Here is a 19,863-nt window from a genome sequence, read left to right as displayed (position 1 = left end):
TGGATTTTTTTTAAATTTACTTTACTCTTGAAGCCTTCAGTTCAACAATTTATGAGAGCAATTTATGCTGACTCTTTTGATCTATCTAACAGTATGAAAATAATTAAAATGCATGACGTTAAAAAGGGACATATTTAATCCTATTTAGCACACATCTAAACTTTCAACCTCAAAGAGACTGACACACTAATTGCAGTTTAATGAACGTAGAGGCTTGCATGTCTGAAAGGGGTTTATATTCTGCCATGTTAGCTGCATTTGTGTTAGCTTAAAAGCTACTGAGCTAGCATAAAGTTAAAACTCCGCTGGCTAGCCCCACATTGAATAAATAAACAAAACATAGTTTTTCAGCATTTCTCACAGAGTTTATAACTTATAAGGCTGTCCACTTCTGCTAACTAACGCCCTAAATTAAATTATGATTACGAACTTCTAACATTTCGACCAAACTTAAATGATCCCCTAAACTAGCGTTAGTTGTTGCTTTCACGTAAATTATGCATGAACAAACAAGTTTTCCGGTAAACTTTCTAAATAAAGCCACTACACAAGAGATGAATTACACATAACGATCATGAAGCTTAGTCTTTCTGACTTCTCGGAATAATGGCCCTTGAAGGCATCATGCCAGTTGTCTATGGCAGCTTCACTAGCATTGCCAGAATCGGGATTTAAATTACTACGTGTTGAATTGCTAAAATGAAACTGAATATTGTTTGACGTTTCAAGGAAGCAGCTCCATTAAATTACCAGAAACCTCAAGAGTGACTAAACTTTTTCACCAAGTAGCAGTGAGTTTTCATTCTACAAGAAGTAAGCCCGCCACCTAGTGGGCAATGTTCTTAACTGCATTAATGTAGATGTCATCTGAATCTCAGATATAGAGCCTCTTTCTGATATAAATATGGAAAGACAAGACTATTATCAAAATACTTACATTCTTTTTCTTTACATTCTTTATGTACTAACTGAACAACCTCTGAGTTGGTAAATCTAAAACTTTACCAAAACCAATATTTGTCACAAATTGTCCTGTTGTATTAGGGTCTGGCTTTTCAATGCATGCATGCAGAACTACCCTGTTATACATTTATTTATTAATACATTTTTTTAAACAAGTTATGATCTGTATCTTCATTGACAGGCGAGCTGTTACAGATCAAGTTCTTCAAGAACAGAGAAACATGAAAATTCAACCAACTGCAGTGCTAACTGTAAATGAAGGTAATGTGACTTGATTGACAGCTCCCAAACAGCGATTTGTTTGGACCTTAAGGTGAGACTTTTGTCAGCCTTGGTTAATTCAAGGGTCCTAGAATCACTTAACTTGAATCATCTTTTTATACCTTTTATTGCTTTTAATGTTTTATTTATCTTTTTGTATTGCTTTAAGTGCCTTTCCTAGGTCCACCTGTCTTATTGCTTTTATTGCTTTTATTAGCATTTATCCTTGCTGACATTTTGCATTGTCATTGTGTTCTTGCCTTTTGCTGCATTTTTCTAGACTACTCTCTGCTTGGCCTAATTATTCTTTCATCTTCCTGAGTTCCTGTTTTTACTTTCTCTGTCAAAGCACTTTGTAAACGACAAACAACAAATTAACACAAATAATTAATATTTCCTTATCTGTGTGCTAACATTCATTTATTTTCAAACAGCACACATTTTTTAAAATCAACTCCCAAAATAGTAATTCATGTTTATAAAGAATATATATGACGCAGAATTTCTTATGGCAGCTGTGATCATTACCAATAGCTTATTTACTTTGAATACATTCATACATCAAGCACAGGAACTGATGACCTGACTTCAAGTGATAAGCCAGGTGGAGAAGCAGAAGAGAAAGAGAGAAGAATATTCATTTTCACTAATGAAAATAGCAACAGTAATAAAAGAAAATATTCTTTGCACATTGCTCATATGGGATTTCTTGCCCATTATTAGAGTGAAATCTAATAAGGGGTTGTGTAGACCGGTGAACTGTTCTTTTTGGCTGATACAATGCAGAGAAAGAGTTATTCTCAGAAAGGCGTAGCTTTAAAGTAGTCCTCCAGTGGAATGAGTGATACGCCTCCGACCCAGTCCTGCAGCCAGACCTGGATCAGCTCCAGCTTCATGAAGAACCACTTGTGTCCCACTGGCCACTTTGTCATCACAGGATGTCTACAAAAAGAACAACGCATTAAGATATATTTGCGAATGTGTTTTTTCAGAGATGAAGGAAGCAAACATGTCTTTCACGACATCTTCTATTAGCCGAGTTACCTTGAGAACATCGCCTCCTTTGCAAACGCGAGCTCCTCCGGGGACACCTCCACCATCTTGCCTGTTAGTGTGAGCCGAGCACATCTTGGATCCTCTGGATCATACATCATTTGCCTTGAAACAGAAAAAGACTTTGTTCAAACTGTAACACACACACACACACACACACATACACACACACACACACACACAGAGAACAGGTGTTTTAGCCTTTCTGTGCCTCTGAGTAACTTGCAGTAATTTAATTCAGCCAAGGTTGGATCAGCAACCAGGCAAAGCAAGCAAGTGCCCCTCGGCCCAGAAAGCCCCAGGTGGCAACGGGTTTGTAAGAATTTTATTAACAGAAGCACAACAAACGCTCAAGTCCTGCTCACCTTATCATGAGGCCCTGTTCTGAAAGGCAGGTATGTTTAAGGTAGGACCTTTATTATTTCAGCTTTTCTCTTTGTAATATAATACTCAGATAATTTGTATTAGGTTAAACAGCCACACAAAAAACCTTGGGGTAGGTAGAATTGTTACAGAGAAAAACTGTTCATATTGCCTATAGTGTGGGAAGCATTGGTGGTTGACTGGTCTCTAGACGATCATCTTTTCCTTTAGACCTTTTAGCAAACAACCCTGAGTTCATAAAAATGTAGGGCTAACCTGCAGAATTCTCCTTCAGCTTCGGAGAATGTGAGCGAGGCATACGGGTTACTTCTGAGGTCTGTCACAGTGTTGTCCATCGGAGTTACATAAAAATAAATAACTCCAGTGCTGTTGTCCAGCGGTCCATCACTGACTGAGAAGATGTTCCCAAAGGGGAGACCTTTGATCTGTGCAAAGATATTGAGAAATATATAGTTTCAGAGAGAATTCAGTGATGCAGGTAAAGGTTCAGAAGTATCTAAATTGGTGGTAATCTTTTTCAAACACAGTAGAATCTTAAAGGGAGACACATCTAGGAAACAAAACTCATATGACAACAGCAGTGGTGTAAGAAGTACTTGAGTCCTTCACTTAACAAGGCTAAAAGAAAGAAAATCACAATTTAAAAATGCTTTCAGTGCATTAAAAATACAACTTAGGTAATTTAAGTATGATTAACAGAATGTACTTAATAAATTAAAAGTAAAACTACTCATTATGTAGAATTGTCCCTTTCAGAGTAGTCCATTCAGGAGCTCCCAAGTTCTTGAAGTTGAAAATGACCTAAATATGCAGATATGTCATTTTTCTGCCGATATTTTCGCTTTAATTATGCCTAAATGCTCGATTCCCTAAAAAAGCTTGACGTAATGCTAGGACAATAATTTAGCGTGATTGTGAGTGCACTGAACCACGCCTCTTCCGTCAAGCGTGAGGAAGGGTGCAAGATGTCTGCGGTATGGCAGTTTTTCAAAGTTTCCGCCAGGCCTGTCGAAGTTGGATGAATATTACAGTTTTATTTGTAAGAAAATGTTACATACAAATAAATATGGCATTTTGTACATGACCTAAGTTTAAGTAGTTTCCTTATATTGTCCATTGTATGTGTACATTAAGCACTGTATTATGTTATTTCTGCATCTGCCAGTGGGCCACTACAATAAGAGTAGGCATGATATCAATTCCATTACAGGGGAGACTTGATGTTCTCTGTAATTAGGTGGAAAAAAACATGTGCCTAATATATCGGTCTCAAAATCTGTTATAAGCAAAAAAGGTTGGAAAATATTGGCAAATCAGATATCGGCAAAAAAATCCAATATCGTGCATCCCTATATTTTAGTCATATTATGTACAAGGTAATATTTCGAGCAACAGGATAAAAAAAAGTATGTAGTGTTACAACCTTATATTCAAGTCAATTCATTGACTATATTTTTTTACCATCTGATGAACAAGAAAAGTCCAAAAGCACACATCTGTTGGATGCTGAAGTTAACTTAAGGTGGTTGCACTTGATCTTAGTTAGTGGTTTTATTTGCATATTATTTGGAATAATTTGGGAAGGAATCTCATATCAAGGAAGTTTAATCTTCATACAAGGCACTATATTTAGTGTATTAACATTTAGCTTATCGCTGGCTAGCCCTAGAACACACGGAAGACAACTCCCCCCTGTACGTGTTACCTTGTCTTGAGTTGAAATGGTGGCAAGATGTCCCCAGTCACTGTTATGGGCTATATATCTGGCAGTCCTAGCGGTGTCCTGGTGAGGGGGAGGTCCTCCGCTGTTGGACTTCTTCACCTTGTCCAGTCGATATGAAAAAAGGCGAGAGGACAGCTGCGCCACATTATCCTCCTCCTGCTTGACTAGCTCGGCGGGGCTGTCCACGCTGTCTCCGAGGACGCTGGAGGACGGGTAAGCCTGCTTCCACAGACCCGCACCGTCCACCAGCAGAGCCGGGGCGACCTCTTCCTCCGACAGGTCCGCGTCCTCCACCACATCGTTTGAGGAGACGACCCAGGACACGGAGCTCCTCAGGGTGTAGCTCAGGCAGAGACAGACGACATTGGCAAAGACTGCCAAGGAAAAGTAAGGGGCCCTCATATCATTGAGCTCGGACAATGGCCGCCCAACTCCCCTACTGTCTTGTTTACAACCTTACGTGTTTGTAGCCCCTATCACACATGCACTGCTACACTGCACTTATGTAGACATAAAACAGAGGAGCTGTATGTGAGAATACTTATTTCCGAGCCAGTTGTGTCTTAAATTTAGCGGACTTTACCCCGCCAACGTCTCAGCAATATATCCTTCTTATGTCCCCATTGGTCCCACGTTTATCACAGTCAGGGTTCGTGTTAAACATGGTTTTGCAACACAAGGTGGTTTTGTAATAGAGAGCAGCGACCCCTACTGACCAACCAAGGTAAATAATTATAAAATGAATCCACTTCCAATTCCATTTAATAATGGAAAACTTCAGTAATTCAAGACACATTTCACATCTACGGTTACTGCACTACTCAAAATATTAAAGGTAAACTTATCATTTAAATGTATTTATTACAAAAATGGGATAAAATAACATTGGTTGTTCATGCCATGGTTATATTTATGCTAGAAAGTAGACATCCAGTAATCACGACCAGACCGAAAACATCATCTTGTTTGGAATAAAATATGTTCCTGTATTATTTTTCAGTAGTAGACCTTATTCTGTAGATGGAGTTTTAACACAGCAAACCCATGATGGGCTTACTGTATGTATCGCTGGGTTAAACAGTGGTTCGTAACTTGAGTGCCAGAAAGCTCATCCTACGTCATGAGCTTGTAATACACAATTTACTTTCCAGCCGTCGATAAGATTTATTAAAGGAGGCCACTTGGCAAAAAGATTAGAAGCACAGAAACGGCAGCTACAACATACACATGGAGGTGTTTTACCTGTGTCAGGGTATACTGAAATTATTCTGACTGTTTGTGCCATTATGCACCCAAACAAAAACATGTTTTTAATAAAACCAGAGCTTGGTTTCAAGCCAAAAACTATACAAATGGTATGCAGTGTAACCTGTAGTTTAAAGTCCCTTTAGTTTCAGGAAAGAGGAGCAGTTTTCTTTTATGTACCGCTATAGGCCTGCAGATAGTGGCTATTGGCCCAATAAGGGAGATAATAGATGTCATGACTGATAAGTTAAGGTAAGCTGGGACAGTAGTCAGACCAAGATGCCCTTGCTCTTACATTAGCCTTGACCCAAACTTTCCACGTATTGTTTTTAAAAAGTTATATAATTATTTTAGGAATTTTGGTGTTTACCTTTTTTCACACTTTCATCACAAGTTTGTTTTAGTTCCAAGAGTTTAATGGAGGGTGTTCTTCTTCTGCGTACCCGTCTCACATAAAGTTATTGACAAATGAAACACAAAAACTAGTCTTAGAAATTTTATTATTTAACAGCACTATTAACAGCAGTGACATGCTGAATCACATAAAACATTATTCAGAAGTACAATTCATGGTTCAGAGTGATTATAATTTACTTTTCAATATGTACGTTAGCTCTGTTTTTCTCTAAATATAACATTAAAACTTTAATATTAAATAAAATTCAGTACAAACACAAACAGCCTCAACAGAGCTGAATCAACGCCTTTCTGAGAATCTCACCTAAAATTAAACTACATTTTCTCTGCAGGGCTGTTGTGTTTGCTGTCTGTTTTCCTCCTCAGTCCATGGACTTATCACTCCAGGCCATTGACTTCCTCTTTGCCAGTTCCATCCAGGACGGCTGTCCGCTGTCGGACAGGGACTGTAACGTCGATGGCATCGTAGGGGACATTGAGCGCGACGGAGATGACGGCGCATTTTTCCGCAGCCACTTGTCCTCACGAGGCTGGTCAGGAATTTTGGCGGGACTGGACTCTGAAAGCAAAAACAAATTTGCTGCAATTTTGAACACTAATGCAGTATACTGTTGTTATGGTAATTAATGTGTCAACACACCTGCAGGTTTCACCCATTGTCTCCCCTCTGTTTTTGTGTCTTTGCTCAGAGGCGTGGTTTTGGCTGTGGCCGGGGATTCACCTGATGTCTGTGCTTCTGTTTGGGCTTTCTTCAATTCAACCTGAGAAGAACGGTGGGTTAGGTGATCTGCTCGGGATCATTTGTGAGTCCAAAAGAAAGTAGCAGTTTAAGAATGAATTTGTTAATATTCTACGTCTCTTATTTTTTCAACATATTCCATAAAAAGTCCAAAACCAACAAGGAATTGTCCGTGTAGTCAAAGTGTGGTAGCCTCGTCTACAACAAAGATCTTCTAGGTGTCAAAACAATTAAAACACATCCACAAAGGACTAAAATTAGTCCCTATAAATGCACTATTAACATCAGATTTTCATGGGATTTGTTGAAAAAAGAAATTTAAAAAAAATCGCCTATGAAAGACAAATTTCCACAAACCCCCTTGGTTGCTGGTGGAGAGATCCGCTCTGCCCGTTTCTCCAAAAAAGCCGCCCTCTCGCTGACTGACAGGGGTGCAGCCTCTTTTTCCTGCACTGTGGCTTCTCTGTCTCCTGTTACCGAGGCAGGAACTGGAGGAGGAGCTGCGGCAGGCGAGGTGGTAGAAGCTGAAGTTGGAGCTGAAGTCGCGGGTACTGGCTGATTGGTGGACTGAAGACCTCGATTGCTCCAGGCGGGCTGCTGCTGGCCCGAGGAAAGGTAAGATTGTGCAAGAGACTGTGGGGCACCTTGTGCAAACTGAGATGAGGTTTGTGTTTTTGGAGCAGAGTGCAAGGGCGACTGGGTTGCCGGTGGGTTCGTCTTCACAGACGGAGTTGTATTTGGGTGTGATTGGGGTTGACTGGTTTGTTTCAATGCTTGCGGTTCTCTAGAAATGTTTGATTTAACAGGAGATGCTGTTGATGTCTTCTGTTGCACTGCCACTAGTGATGGTTTGACAGCCTGTGTATGACTTGCTTTGACTGCATCAGTCGATGGCGTTGTCTCTTGTTGCATTTTCACAGTCTGTGTCTGTATTTGGGCCCCTGTCGGTGCCTCCGTTTGACTCTTTGTCTGCTCTTGTGCTTGTGGACGAGGAGCTGCCTGCCCGCCTGTGAAATCTCTTGGAAATCTATTAAAAAGCTGTTGCAGACTTTTGGTCTTCTCCATCGCCAGGCTCATCCAGGACACCTCAGAGGAGGTGGTTTGGGGGGCCGGCTCTGGCTCCTGAGGCGGGGCAGGGACGGTTTCTTTGGGGATGAAATTGGAGGTTTCCAATTTGGCGGTTGTTTGGACTGCTGTTGACATGATGCAAGGATTGTCGGCTGATGGAGGGGTTTTTTTAACCGGGGAGGAGAGGCCAGATGGGGTCAGCTCTAAGGAAAGACACAGGTTAGTTAGACACACTTGACAGCACAGTTAGCCTCAGTGGTACTTTTAAGTACAAAGGTTCCCGGTAATCAGTACAAATGTTATCACGCTAGATGAATTATTTACCGCATGCATCCGTGCAATGTTTAACCTATAGGGAACTGAAGATAACTGCTATATAGGGATCTCTCCACATGGTGAAATTTGGTTTCTTAGGAACTCACCTGTCTGTCGCAGCTCTCCACAAGTGGACAGTGTTCGCGCGTTGTCTGTTGACAGTTTTCCGGTCTTGTTGCCGCTGGTATCACTCATCTCCGGTCCTTTTTGTTTGTCACATTGCTCCTTGCACACTGGCGCTTTTGAGTTCTGGTTAGAAGAGGCATCAGACCGAAATTTCATCGGCTGAGACGTGGAGCGCAGCTTAACACCAAACGCTGTCTTTGCATCTTCCTCCCCGACTTCCTGCGCTTCCACCGACTCTTTCACCTCCTTCTCCTCGACAGATCCTGCGTCTGTGGTCGCTTTTGTTACTGATTCCACCTTTTTGAGACTCTCTCTCCTCTCCCATAGTAGATCTGAGCTCTTTGGTGGAGCCTCTTCTTGTCTAAGTCTTGCCACTTTTACCTGCAAGTCTCTAAGTTCTTCCTTTTGCTTCATGCCTAATAAGGGGTTCTTTTCAAATCTGTGCCTGGCCTCAGACTTTTCGAGGACGCCTGCAAAACTGCCCGATCGGGGTCTTTCCTTGTCTCCTATTTTGGCGGTTGTGACGGAGAAATGGAAGGACCCAGATCCTTGGGTGGGTCTTTTTATTCCCGTTGTGCTCTCTGTCTCTCCTTGACCCTGCTGCTGAACAGAGCCGGCCACTTCTGCCTTGTTTAGAGCATTTCTCTTGTCATGGGACATTACGTCTATCTCAAAACCCCCTTCCCTTTTGTCCTTCACCTCTGATGGTATAAAGGACGAGTGTGGCCGCTCATTGGTCATTGCATCCACTGTTCTGTGAGTCTTAACTCGAAGTACCTGGGAGGGTACCGAGGACGGCACCTCAGGAACAACTTGTGGCTGTTGAGAAGACATGATCGTTGTTGATTTGGTTTCTATCGCTGATGTGATTGGTGCCACCTCTGGGACTTTTGAAGGAAGGACTTGAGATGTAATAGGACTGACAGGTTCTACTTGTTCTGTTTCCAATGTCACTTCCTCTCGAGCACTAGCCTCCTGCTCTTTTTCGCTATCAGAGTCAGGGTGGTCAATGTTGTTCAGGCTGTCTAAATGAGACCCAGAGTCGCCCTGCAAGTAAAGAGATAGAAAGAAGCAAAGTACATGAAATGGGTTGTCTGTGTTTGTCTTAATAACCAGCATAAAGAGTGAAGAAGTAAGTATTTCCACTCACATCAGCGTCACCAGTTTTCTTCTTGGAGCCTGCCCTCTGCTTTCTGGGTTTGACAGACATCCGGTGGCGTGCAGCAGAGGTGTCCAGGCGAGGGGTTAACTGGGCTGGAGAGCTGAAGTCTGACGGGGACTCGTCAGCAGAAGAATTGGGAGGAACAGTGAGTGGCACTGGTTGGATAGTTGGGAGCGCGTATTTGGTGGGTGAAGACTTGGGGATTGGTGAGAGTGTAGAAGAAGATTGCGGAGATATGTTCTGAAAAGAAAGAAACAGTAAAATCATAATATAACACTGCAAATACATGTCTTATCAAGAAGACGCATAAAGGGGCACAAAAATAAACTCTATATCCTGATAAGTAACCCAAAGCTTACCAGCTCCTACATCCCTGACATTGAAGGCTAAGGCTACTTATATTGTACATTTTTCTGATAGTAAGTAGATTGTGACGTCACAAAGTGCAGGGTGTAGAAAAAACAGCATGAACCAGGCATTCACAGCAGCATGCAGACTGAGCTGAGAAGCCTGGGGATTACTCCGACATACTTTTACCTACAGATTTGAAGCTTGACCCACATTTAGTCTGGACATCCAACATTGTAACATTATATTTATTATTATTATCATTATTATTATTATTATATTATCTTAAAATGTGAAACCGCTTAATACCCCCTCTTCAGTATGGGGCCTAATGGGGATTTACTCACTTTTGGAGCCAGCCTCAAGTGGCCACCTGAGGTACTGCAGTTTTTTCACATTGGCTTAATTTCTGAGCCCCTGAAATTTTTGGTTGAAACCAATAATGAACTAATCCTACTAACAATGTTTGTCCCTATAGATTATGCCTCCCTGTCTAAAGGCCTCCAAAGGTTATTCAGTTAAAAACACAGCAATGACACACATTGTTACACACGGTAACATGTTCCTTCAGTAGCATGAACATACTACTCTAGTTTATTTTTAGTCATCCCACATAAACAGACCTGCTGCTGTTAATACTCACTAGTAAATCTTCATCTGTGTCTGTGTAAGGTCCCAACAAAACACTGTTTACTATTTTGTAACGTTTGCTCAAAACTGTAATCACGGAGGTTTAAGGATTACTGTGGCTTTAAAAAGAAGAAACTATTTGTTTTTGACCCATTTTTTTAAGATTAATGCCTAAGTAGGACTAAATGAGCTTTGTTAGAGCTGAGAGCTGGACAGGGTAGGGTCACAAAATATTGAGGGACAGACGAACACATTGTTTCTATTAGCCTTTTTTCTCTGGAATTGTTGACAGCCAGAATAATATAATATCACCAGATTTTATTTTTAACCGTTTTAAACCCAAAAACTTTGATCTCTAATTTGAACCTCCTATAAAGAGCCCAGACTGAATTGTTTCGGACATGATTAGAGTATTCTAGGAAGACAGATTGTCATCTTAAATATTCTTTATAATTTTAAATGTTTAAAATCTGAATTTGTAGAGCTCAATAATAATCCATCCATCCATTTTCTTCCACTTCTCCTGGGCCGGGTTGCGGTGGCAGCAGGCTAAGCAAGGTGACCTAGGCGTCCCTCTCCCTAGCAACCTTTTCCAGCTCCTCCTTGGAGATACAGAGGCATTCCAAATCCAGACGGGATATATAATCCCTCCAGCAAGCTCTGGGTCTGCCTCGGGGTCTCTTCACAGTCGGACGTGCCCGGAGGAGGCATCCTAATCAGAAACACCTCAACTGGCTTCTTTCAATGCAAAGCAGTAGCGGCTCTACTCCGAGCTCCCTCCGGTATCTGAGTACCCTATCCCTTGGGCTGAGCCCAAACACCCTTTGGAATAATCCGTAAGGATTTATTGTTACTGTCAATTAGCAAATGTTAAGGGAAGTTGTTGCTTGGGATTTTAAAGATACCTGGCTAACTGATTAAGTCTGCTGATGGCAGAGGTCTAACTGATGGACATTGTTCATTAACCCAAAGCTGACATTCCTTGAATTTTCACATTAAAAGTGGCTTATTTTGCAGGGCTGTGAACACACACAATTATAATTAGCATAATTTCATAACCCATGAAGCCTACATTTTCTATTTGCTTTATTTTTCTTTAAAGTAGTTTGACCTCTAAGTAGCTTTACTTGAGCAAACTATATTAACCGCAGGGGAGCTTGGTTGTTGCTCAAATTCTGAGTGAAATACTTGGAAGCATGCAAAGCTACTTACTGCACTGTTGGCAGGCATAGATAAAAATGTGTGCATGACTGTAGCTGCACCTCTTCCTGCTTGACTAAAGGGGCTTTGGCTCCTGGTGACACGGAGCTGGATTGTGTTGAGCCAAAATGTTTCGTAGAAAGTGATCGACGAATCCTCTCAGGAACTCTTTGAATCATAAAAAAATCTACCCTCAAAATACTCCGACACTGAACTTGAAATGCTCAAATACTAAATGATGGGATCATAAATCACCTCGAGGGCTCCCTGGTTTCACTTACAGAGATCTCTGCAGGGCTTCCGGAAAGATTGTCCTCTTCTGAGCGCCCTTCCACATCTTCAGGTCGTCTTGGCAGAACCAGAGGCGGCGGACCCAAATGCATCTTCTGCTGCTGAAGCTTTATCTATGATAGCACAACACGGTTGTGTTATTAGAGGGAACTGCATTTCTAAATGCCAAGTTTAATGAATACAAGGCTTTACCTGCAGAGCCTTGATCCTGCCAACGTTCTCCTGGGACGAGACCCTCGCTGGTTCAGCCTCCGCCAGGACCTGATCGTCCAGGAAGATGCTCTCGTGGGACAATGCCCGTGATGGCATCATCCCTTGGGGACATCTGTGGACGCAGGAGGGAGAGAGACGGGTGAAGGCAAAGGCCGGAAATCAGAACATTTGCATGATTTACTCTCTTGTGGACACTCACACCAGATTTTCCTCTGATCCGAGTCCCTTTTCCGCCGCGATGTCGCTCTCCGACTGGCTGAGTTTGGCGTTTTTCTTTCCGCTTGCTCTCTTACCCCTCCCGAAAAGGCGAGTTTTCAGAGACTTGAGCTTGGACTTTTTACGTCCTAACGAGAGATGGAGATGGATCCAGGTCACAGCAGCTCATACACACATGCGCAAGGACTAATTTAGTCCTATATATTCTCTCATTATCTTTTGTGTTGCGTCATTTACGTCAACTCGTGTTAGAGATCAGAATTTATCATTGGCAATAAACGGTCCTTAGTCACGCGTTTCTGTGTGCTGATGAAATCCTGCATTTTGATAGCTCATCGTTGTCGAAGACTCTCCTTACAGTAACACTCTTATGTGTAAGTAAATGATCTCACCTGGTATGTCCTCGGTGCTCCCTTCTGCATCTCCAGAGAAGGACGCCATCGCTCTGATCCCTGAAAAAAAGAGTAGACAGGACGGACAGGAAGTACGTCAAGAGAGGCACCAAGCAGTCAGGACAACAAACCCCTCAGGCGTACGGATTCTGTTGTCACACGCTGGAGGGCTTCCTACGTGGGGTAAATATTTGCAAGTGGTATGCTCTCCGGCGGTCACGCATATGCACTTAATGCACTCGAGTGGGAGCCTGAAGATGTGACACTGGACTTGAGGTCCAAAGGTTTATTGGCATATCAGGGACGGTACAGAGCTTTACTGTAGCTAGGCGGGGTGTTCTTTGGAAACAGACTTGATGATCAACAAAATTTGACGTAGAGGCTTTTACAAGAGCATGTGTTGTAGCAGATACAGAAAAAAACGAGGCGTCTTCAAGAAAATACTTCCTTAGAAGAAGTTGAATATAACGCTGTCACAGAGCAGCATCCTGGGTAACGCATTATATTCTGTGATTTTGTGACTAAAGCAAACACTTATGCAACACTTGTTTGACTAACATCAGGCTGCTTGTTTTATTGTATTTCAGACTTTATTCTGAAGCCCGCCCTGGAGCTAATGTCCTGTCTGAGATACACCGTTTTTTCCCCTGTGTCGCCTGGGAACCGCTGTCAACAGCGTGATCCTGTAAAGCGTGGACGCCTGATAAGACAAGATGTGTCAGGTTATGGAAAAACATGCAAAGTCCACACGGCACCTCGCATATCTGTGAGAATACACACACACACACGCCCTGTTGAAACAAATAACACACAGAAACACGTGTGCATCCAGTCATATTTCACTTACACAACATTTGAGCCAACAAAATACATTTCAACTAGTGTGTGGATTAACCGCCACAGCCCTGAACGCACTCGTGAATCAGGCCATACCTCAGAGTTTTGTCATGCATTGAGCGTAGCTATAGTCCCAGCAGAAACAGCTAGGATAATCTGGTGGATTATTAACATTGCAGAGCGATCTTTGCAAGATTTCCCGGCCCCATAATCCACAACAACAGCTTAATCACAAACTTCCCATTGCACGGACAGCAGCGTAAAAAATTCACCTGACATTCACAGGGAAAGCACTTTTACTTCTACATATGTAAACCTGTTAAAACACACGATTAAGTGCAAAAACTTACCCAAGGTCTAATAAGCAACCCCTCCGCTTCTTTCCTCCTCTCTGCGTCTCCTCTTTGTCCTCCCCTGTCTTGTCCCCGGCCGTGTCACCGTCTTAGCGTTTAAACCTCAGGCGTGCGTCGTCCACATCTGCAGACGGAGGGAGATGCAGAAGGAAAGGGAGCGAGGTGAAGTGAAAAAAATAGGCAGGGAGAAGGAGAGAGAGAGAGAGAGAGAGAGAGAAGGACACTCCACGACAGGGTAAGCAAATGCACAAAGAGAAAAGAGGACAGAAGAGAATGAGAGAGAGGGAGAGAGAGAGAGAGACTGGGAGAGAGAGAGAGATACTCTATTACATTAGTGGCACACTGTGGCCCTCTGCGCTAAGCTCCTTATAAAACGCTAACCTGATTTTAGGCCCAGAAATGAGAGTAGAGGGAAAAAAAATAAAGCTCCAGTTGGAAAGAGGACAGGAATTACGGCTCATAGAAGTGTTTATACATTACACCAGGTTGCTTACCCCCCTGGTAGACCACAGAGGGGACCCTGTGTGTGTGTGTGTGTGTGTGTTTGGTAAATGTGTGTCTTAGAAAGTTAAAAATTAAGAAAAAAACAAGCAGGTATTAGCTCCCAGCAGTGCTGAGATCCAGAGTTCAAATCCAGACGTACCAGACGCTGGAGCTAAAATAATCCTTTACTGCATTCTTCAGTAGATATAAAATACATGAAATCTGCCCAAAACATACTTTCGCACGTATAAAATAGACACGTGATTGTTTATTTTCAGCATAGACTCTTCCAGAAGGGTGTCCCAGTGGTTAAAGTGTAAAAGGCACTGATTTAAATCCACTTGGGGACTTTTGTTTCCTCTGAATATCCTCCGTAAACTCTCACATAAAGTCTGAAAACAAATCTTAAAACACTAAAGAGAGACTCGGTGAGTACACTTGTAAAAGGGACGAAAATATCTCCCACACACGCCTGGTTTTTTTTAGAGGGTGAAAATGATCCTCGTGTTGCGACGGTAAATCCAGCTTTCTGCACATTCACACAGGATCGTATCCACAGATGGGAGCTCTAACTATCTAGGCCACTGGGCTACAATCAGCGAGAGGGAGGGCAGCAGGAAGAGGAAAGCAAACCTGTCTCCCAGTGCATATTTTTGTGTGTCTGGTGGCTCTGATGAGGCGCCTCATCACACAAATCCTTATCTATTCCAGCAGAATATAAACCCAGTCGCTGACATCTGGATTACATGGGACCCACGGCACGCGGCATGTTCACAGAACACAGTGACATAAGAGTCTGGGAGGTGGTTTTGTTTAATTCCCCCATTCAAGGATTTACAGCCTGTAATCTACACAAAAGGGGCAATATGTGTGCAGGCTTATCTTATCTTATAAAGTGATTACGGCTGATGTGTTGTCCATCAGAGTGATGTACTGAGATACACTGCGCTCCAGTCTTTTATCTTTACAGTCAGGGTAAACGAAGGCACCAGCGTTTGTTACAGCTCCGGTCGGCTGTGCTTCATGTTTATTTTTCTGATGGATTATATTTTCTTGCCCTCAGAGCCGGGATGAGGTTTGTGCATATCGAGATTAAGGCCGATAGATAAGCTGATCACGGTTGAACTGAGCAGGGAAGCCATTCATTAAACAAACGGTTTCCAATGAAACATTTAATGAGGGAGACATTTTTCCAGTGATTTTATTTTTAAAGGGAATATTTATCTGCACCAATATCACCACATCACAGCTACAACTATTAAGCTATTGGTAGATTCATTTTATGCCTGTCTTAGTCTGCTGTCTGTCCTGTACTGAAACTTTTATGTTGTGGTTTTTAGTCTGTTGTTCGTTTTTGTGAAACTTTTTATGCTGCCGTCTGCCCAGGACGTCCTTGTAAAAGAGAGCTTGTATCTCATTGGGATGATTTCCTGGTACAATAAAAATGAATAATAATAGCCTGTCTTTACTTATACAGTCAATTATATAACGCTTTAGGCTCACATAATGTTACAGATAATATAACATATTTCAGTTATAAAGATCTGAATATTAACTAGATTTCCCGGTGCTTTACATAAATGCCAGAAATACATTAGTTATGTAATATGTTAATTCAGCCATTCCCAGACTTCAGACTGACACAGCTCAGTTTGAAATCTAAAAATATTCCTGAACTAAACCTGAAATCGCACTCTGATCAACTTCAAGTTCAAGTTTTCCCCATATTTTTTTCTTATATAATTTTTTTATTTAGAAAAGGCACTATCATGAAATAGACAATAATTTTTTACATCAAGTCCTTTTCCAGTCTTTTATATACATATATGTGCATATGCATAGAAAAAAAGCTTGTGTGAGTCCACTCCTGGAAATAAAACAACTCTTGTCCAAGTGAATACATCCATTTAGCCTGTTAAACTTACATCTCTATTCACCCTATTAGCCAGCATTCAGCATACATACCAATGCGGGCGTTCACTTCTACTGTTAACAGATTAATTTCCTTGCATAGATTTATATTGTGTCCCAAAAGAGGGAGTAGTTTGTGGAGTCATACAAAGTCTGCTCTCGTTGGTTATTTCATAGACCGAATTTTTTTAAAGATGATTTTTTTTGGCCTTTCATGAGAGAGGACAGTGGATAGTGTTGGAAACAGGGGAAGAGAGAGTGGGGGATGACACGCGGCAAAGGGCCAAGGGTGGGAGTTGAGCCCAGGGCCACCGCATCGAGGATTTTAGCCTCTGTATTTAGCTGCTGATGTATCTGCTGAGCTAAACCGGTGCCATAAACAGATTTTTTTAATGTGATATTTGACCCACAGCAATGCAGTAACAAATGAAGAATTCATCCACACTCGTAACAATTTTTGCAAAAAATACATAATGAAAATTTAAAAATAAAATCTTTTTATTTATATATTAAGAATGACCTCTGGCGGCCCAGTTACTTCAAGGACTCCATTCTGGGAATCACTGTGTTAATATATAAACCAAATTATTCCAAGGCACTTTTAACCTTTTGCAGACAGTGTGCCTGTAGAGCCAGCAGTATCAGTGGAAAAACTTTCAAGCTACTTGAAATAAGGGTTAATGATACTGTATGAAGGCCTTTGAAATAGCAACAGCATTAACGTTTATTCGTGATCTTAGGAATAGGTTCGCTTTTTAGCAAACCTGGATGAGAAGTGGGCTTCGAGTCAAGGTTAATGAGTAAATATAGAAATGTGCTATGTGTTAATATATTAGTAAGCATATTTTTAATGTCCTTATGATGCAGTTAAAAGTTTTGTTAAAGGTCACCAAGTCAAAATTAAATATCACACACACAGACAGACATGTTATTATATTACAAAAGCTCTTTTAATATAATTTTAAAATCTTCCACCAGATGGTGGTATGACACCTTTAAAGCACCTTCCCTGTAGAGTCTATAGACAGTCATCAACCAAATAGAATGTAAAAGGTAAAAAAAACAATAGAATCACACAACTCAAATTACAGACAAATCATGTGACACAAAAGCATTAAGGCAAACCCAATAACACAGCCGGTGTGGCAGTGTTTTGGGGTCAGGTAAGTAAATGAAGTCACTTGAGATGTTACAAAAGGATTAAAATGTTTATGAATCTCATGAAGTTTTTGTGTGTTTGGTGTGAAAGATGTCTACGTTGGTCTCCTGACACTGCCGGAGGTCATAGTCACAATAACCGGTAGAGAATCGTCCCTGGAAGATACAAATGAAAACTTCTAAATGGCAGTCGTTTTAATGATGATTATAACAGGAACATACTGAACACAGTATAAAGACTCACCTTAGGCCTCTTGAAGTAATCCAGCCCTCGCCCAATCTTTATGATCCACCCGTTATCAAACCTGGAAACACATTTTATTTTAGATCACTGCCATACAATAAAGCTGCAATCATAGAGAGCGCAACGCAAACGTGAAAGTAAATACTATATATAAATGATATCTTCAACATGAGCCGTACCTGATCTCCCTGTCATGTATAGAGGAGGAGTACTGCAGATCCAGAGTGACTCCCTGAGAACCGAGACTTTCCCTCAGCTCGGCCAGAGCGCTGCTTTGTTGGCTGCTGTCCCCCTGAAGGACAGGATGGATGGGAGTGAAACAAACTGAACAGAGGTGACGGCTACAATGCATTTACATCACATAGTGTGTCCTCATTAGCTATTTAACCTACTTCATCCTGTGACGTGAGGAGGTGAATCTTTTTCACCTTGCAGGACGCTTTAAGCAGCATCTCACAGAACCGGAGGAAGTTGTACAACTGTGGTGGAGAGAAAGGGGGAGAGGTTTGTTTAACATATTGAGTTTGGTACAGTTTTATGTAGATGTTAAAAGTTCATAGTAAGCTAAAAACATGAGTACAAATGATACAGTGTGCTTTGTGCTTTATAAAGGATCAAATTAACAAACTTTTAGACTGTATTTTGTGACAATATAAGTAGTGTTTTGTGTGTTATGGATTGTAGAGTTTCCTCTGCGTTTACTTTAAACTAAACTGCCCTAAACTACAAAATCTTGAGGTAAATTTACTAGAAAAGTTTAAAAGGTAACACAATGTAATAAGGCATACGTCATGCCACAGAAGTTTGCAATGTTTGAAAGCAGCATTTAGAATTTTGATTGAGGCGTATTCAACTGATTGTGTATCCATTACAAATAACAAACACTTGTGTAAACACTTGTGTAAACACTGTAAACACAGTATAAGCTGTGTTTACAGTTCATTGTTATTTTCATAGTTTTGCCACATTTTAAGGCGAAACAACATTAAAAATGCCAAAACAAATCTAAAATCATTAGACAACATCACTTTTGTAACCTCATTTAACATAAATCAAATTAGAAGTATGAGCCACTATTTTAACACAGGGACACTATTAAAACTTAAACAACCTACCTTAAGGCCTTTGTTAATATTGTGTCTAGATGTTCATATTTCCATATTTAATCAAACAAAGATTCAACAATCACATTTCCATTTTCCACAGAGTGGAACTGGGATCTTAAGTTCCCCTGTGCAGATACCTGCTTTCCTAATGGTTAAGTCGTATATTATTCGGATAACTAAAAGGACAAAGTATTCGAAATCCTGCTGGAAAACAAGAGGACAAACCCACCACCACAAACACTGATAACACAAAGCCCTTACTTGGTGAATGTGCCGTATGTATGGGTCTTGTACCCAGACCTCTGTGAGTAAACTGCTGATGTATGGTTTAAACAGAGCATCATAGCTGTAACCAATTGCATCCTCTTCTATTCTGATCTGCTCATGGTACTTCCCATCTGACAGGAGAGGGAACACAGGTAGAGACAAGACTTTAGTCTAAAAACAATTATTTTACTTTTAATGATCTAGTCTATTACACCATTATCAATCCATTTTAACCAAAACAAGATTATATTCCTCACAATAGAAAAGATGTGTCAATTTAACCCACACCCAGTGGCTATGTTACCTTCTTTCATTTGATTCACATGGACTTTGATTTGCTCCGCTCTGTCCATGTAGCCCTTTATCTTGTCCCTGTAGTGTCCTCTCTTTGAGTCATCCTTTACAGCTGATGGCAGGGGAAAGGAACAAGAATAAGTTGTGTTTCATTTCTTTATCGTGATGCCTAGTGTATACATATGGATGAAGAAGATAACGACCTTTCAACACGTCCATAAGCAGCTGGATGCCTTCCTGGTAGCAGACAAGGGACTCCTGGAAGCGGCCGCCCTGGTCCAGCTCCACTGCCCGCTTCATGACGGAGATTGCGGAAGTCTCCATCCCTGACACATGATTCTGTGTCATTTTTTCTACCTTTTCTTCTTCTTCTCAGAGCTAATAGAAAACCTACAGGGTGTTTCTTACCATCTTCTGTCAGGGAAGCCACCAAAATAAGTGAAACCGACTTCCAAACTCGAGAG

At 41.3% G+C, this 19,863-nt stretch overlaps 3 protein-coding genes across 3 annotated transcripts; all 3 read right to left on the bottom strand.

Annotated features, from left to right (window-relative positions):
* Nucleotides 1-1,726: 1,726 nt before the first annotated feature.
* Nucleotides 1,727-5,012, bottom strand: creg2 (cellular repressor of E1A-stimulated genes 2). The gene is made up of 4 exons (XM_069663434.1): nt 4,367-5,012; nt 2,917-3,086; nt 2,269-2,382; nt 1,727-2,166 (listed from the first exon to the last, which is right to left on the bottom strand). Exons 1-4 carry the CDS (start codon nt 4,784-4,786, stop codon nt 2,025-2,027), a joined length of 846 nt encoding a protein of 281 aa, XP_069519535.1. The 5' UTR covers nt 4,787-5,012; the 3' UTR covers nt 1,727-2,024.
* A 1,322-nt stretch (nt 5,013-6,334) lies between these two features.
* cracdla (cracd like a) lies at nt 6,335-12,795 on the bottom strand. Its single transcript, XM_069663426.1, has 9 exons — nt 12,747-12,795; nt 12,338-12,482; nt 12,118-12,250; nt 11,916-12,038; nt 9,451-9,696; nt 8,276-9,341; nt 7,143-8,056; nt 6,687-6,807; nt 6,335-6,605 (listed from the first exon to the last, which is right to left on the bottom strand). Exons 1-9 carry the CDS (start codon nt 12,793-12,795, stop codon nt 6,409-6,411), a joined length of 2,994 nt encoding a protein of 997 aa, XP_069519527.1. The 3' UTR covers nt 6,335-6,408.
* Nucleotides 12,796-17,272: 4,477 nt separating this feature from the next.
* mitd1 (MIT, microtubule interacting and transport, domain containing 1) lies at nt 17,273-19,854 on the bottom strand. Its single transcript, XM_069662977.1, has 7 exons — nt 19,603-19,854; nt 19,410-19,511; nt 19,100-19,236; nt 18,125-18,211; nt 17,912-18,024; nt 17,733-17,793; nt 17,273-17,644 (listed from the first exon to the last, which is right to left on the bottom strand). The coding sequence occupies exons 1-7, from the start codon at nt 19,745-19,747 to the stop codon at nt 17,549-17,551; spliced, it is 741 nt and encodes a 246-aa protein (XP_069519078.1). The 5' UTR covers nt 19,748-19,854; the 3' UTR covers nt 17,273-17,548.
* Between the last annotated feature and the right edge of the window lie 9 nt (nt 19,855-19,863).

The sequence above is a fragment of the Semicossyphus pulcher genome, unplaced genomic scaffold (assembly GCF_022749685.1).
Source record: "Semicossyphus pulcher isolate SPU_LCO1_2020_fin unplaced genomic scaffold, fSemPul1.0.p SCAF_15, whole genome shotgun sequence".
Lineage (NCBI taxonomy): Eukaryota > Metazoa > Chordata > Actinopteri > Labriformes > Labridae > Semicossyphus > Semicossyphus pulcher.
Note: the sequence above shows the minus strand (reverse complement) of the source record. Positions and strands in the feature narration are given on the sequence as shown.

Excerpts from the sequence above, each read along its gene's own strand:
- creg2 (XM_069663434.1), bottom strand. The coding sequence starts at position 4,786 with ATGAGGGCCCCTTACTTTTCCTTGGCAGTCTTTGCCAATGTCGTCTGT. Across the intron at positions 2,383-2,916 it reads GCTGAAGGAGAATTCTGCAG|GCAAATGATGTATGATCCAG; the intron begins GTTAGCCCTACA and ends TTCTGTTTCAAG. Across the intron at positions 2,167-2,268 it reads AAGGAGGCGATGTTCTCAAG|ACATCCTGTGATGACAAAGT; the intron begins GTAACTCGGCTA and ends TTCTTTTTGTAG.
- cracdla (XM_069663426.1), bottom strand. The coding sequence starts at position 12,795 with ATGGCGTCCTTCTCTGGAGATGCAGAAGGGAGCACCGAGGACATACCA. Across the intron at positions 12,039-12,117 it reads GCAGGATCAAGGCTCTGCAG|ATAAAGCTTCAGCAGCAGAA; the intron begins GTAAAGCCTTGT and ends GTGCTATCATAG. Across the intron at positions 9,697-11,915 it reads GAAGCCCTGCAGAGATCTCT|AACATATCTCCGCAATCTTC; the intron begins GTAAGTGAAACC and ends CTTTCTTTTCAG.
- mitd1 (XM_069662977.1), bottom strand. The coding sequence starts at position 19,747 with ATGACACAGAATCATGTGTCAGGGATGGAGACTTCCGCAATCTCCGTC. Across the intron at positions 19,237-19,409 it reads TGTGAATCAAATGAAAGAAG|ATGGGAAGTACCATGAGCAG; the intron begins GTAACATAGCCA and ends CTCTCCTGTCAG. Across the intron at positions 17,645-17,732 it reads ATTACTTCAAGAGGCCTAAG|GGACGATTCTCTACCGGTTA; the intron begins GTGAGTCTTTAT and ends TGTATCTTCCAG.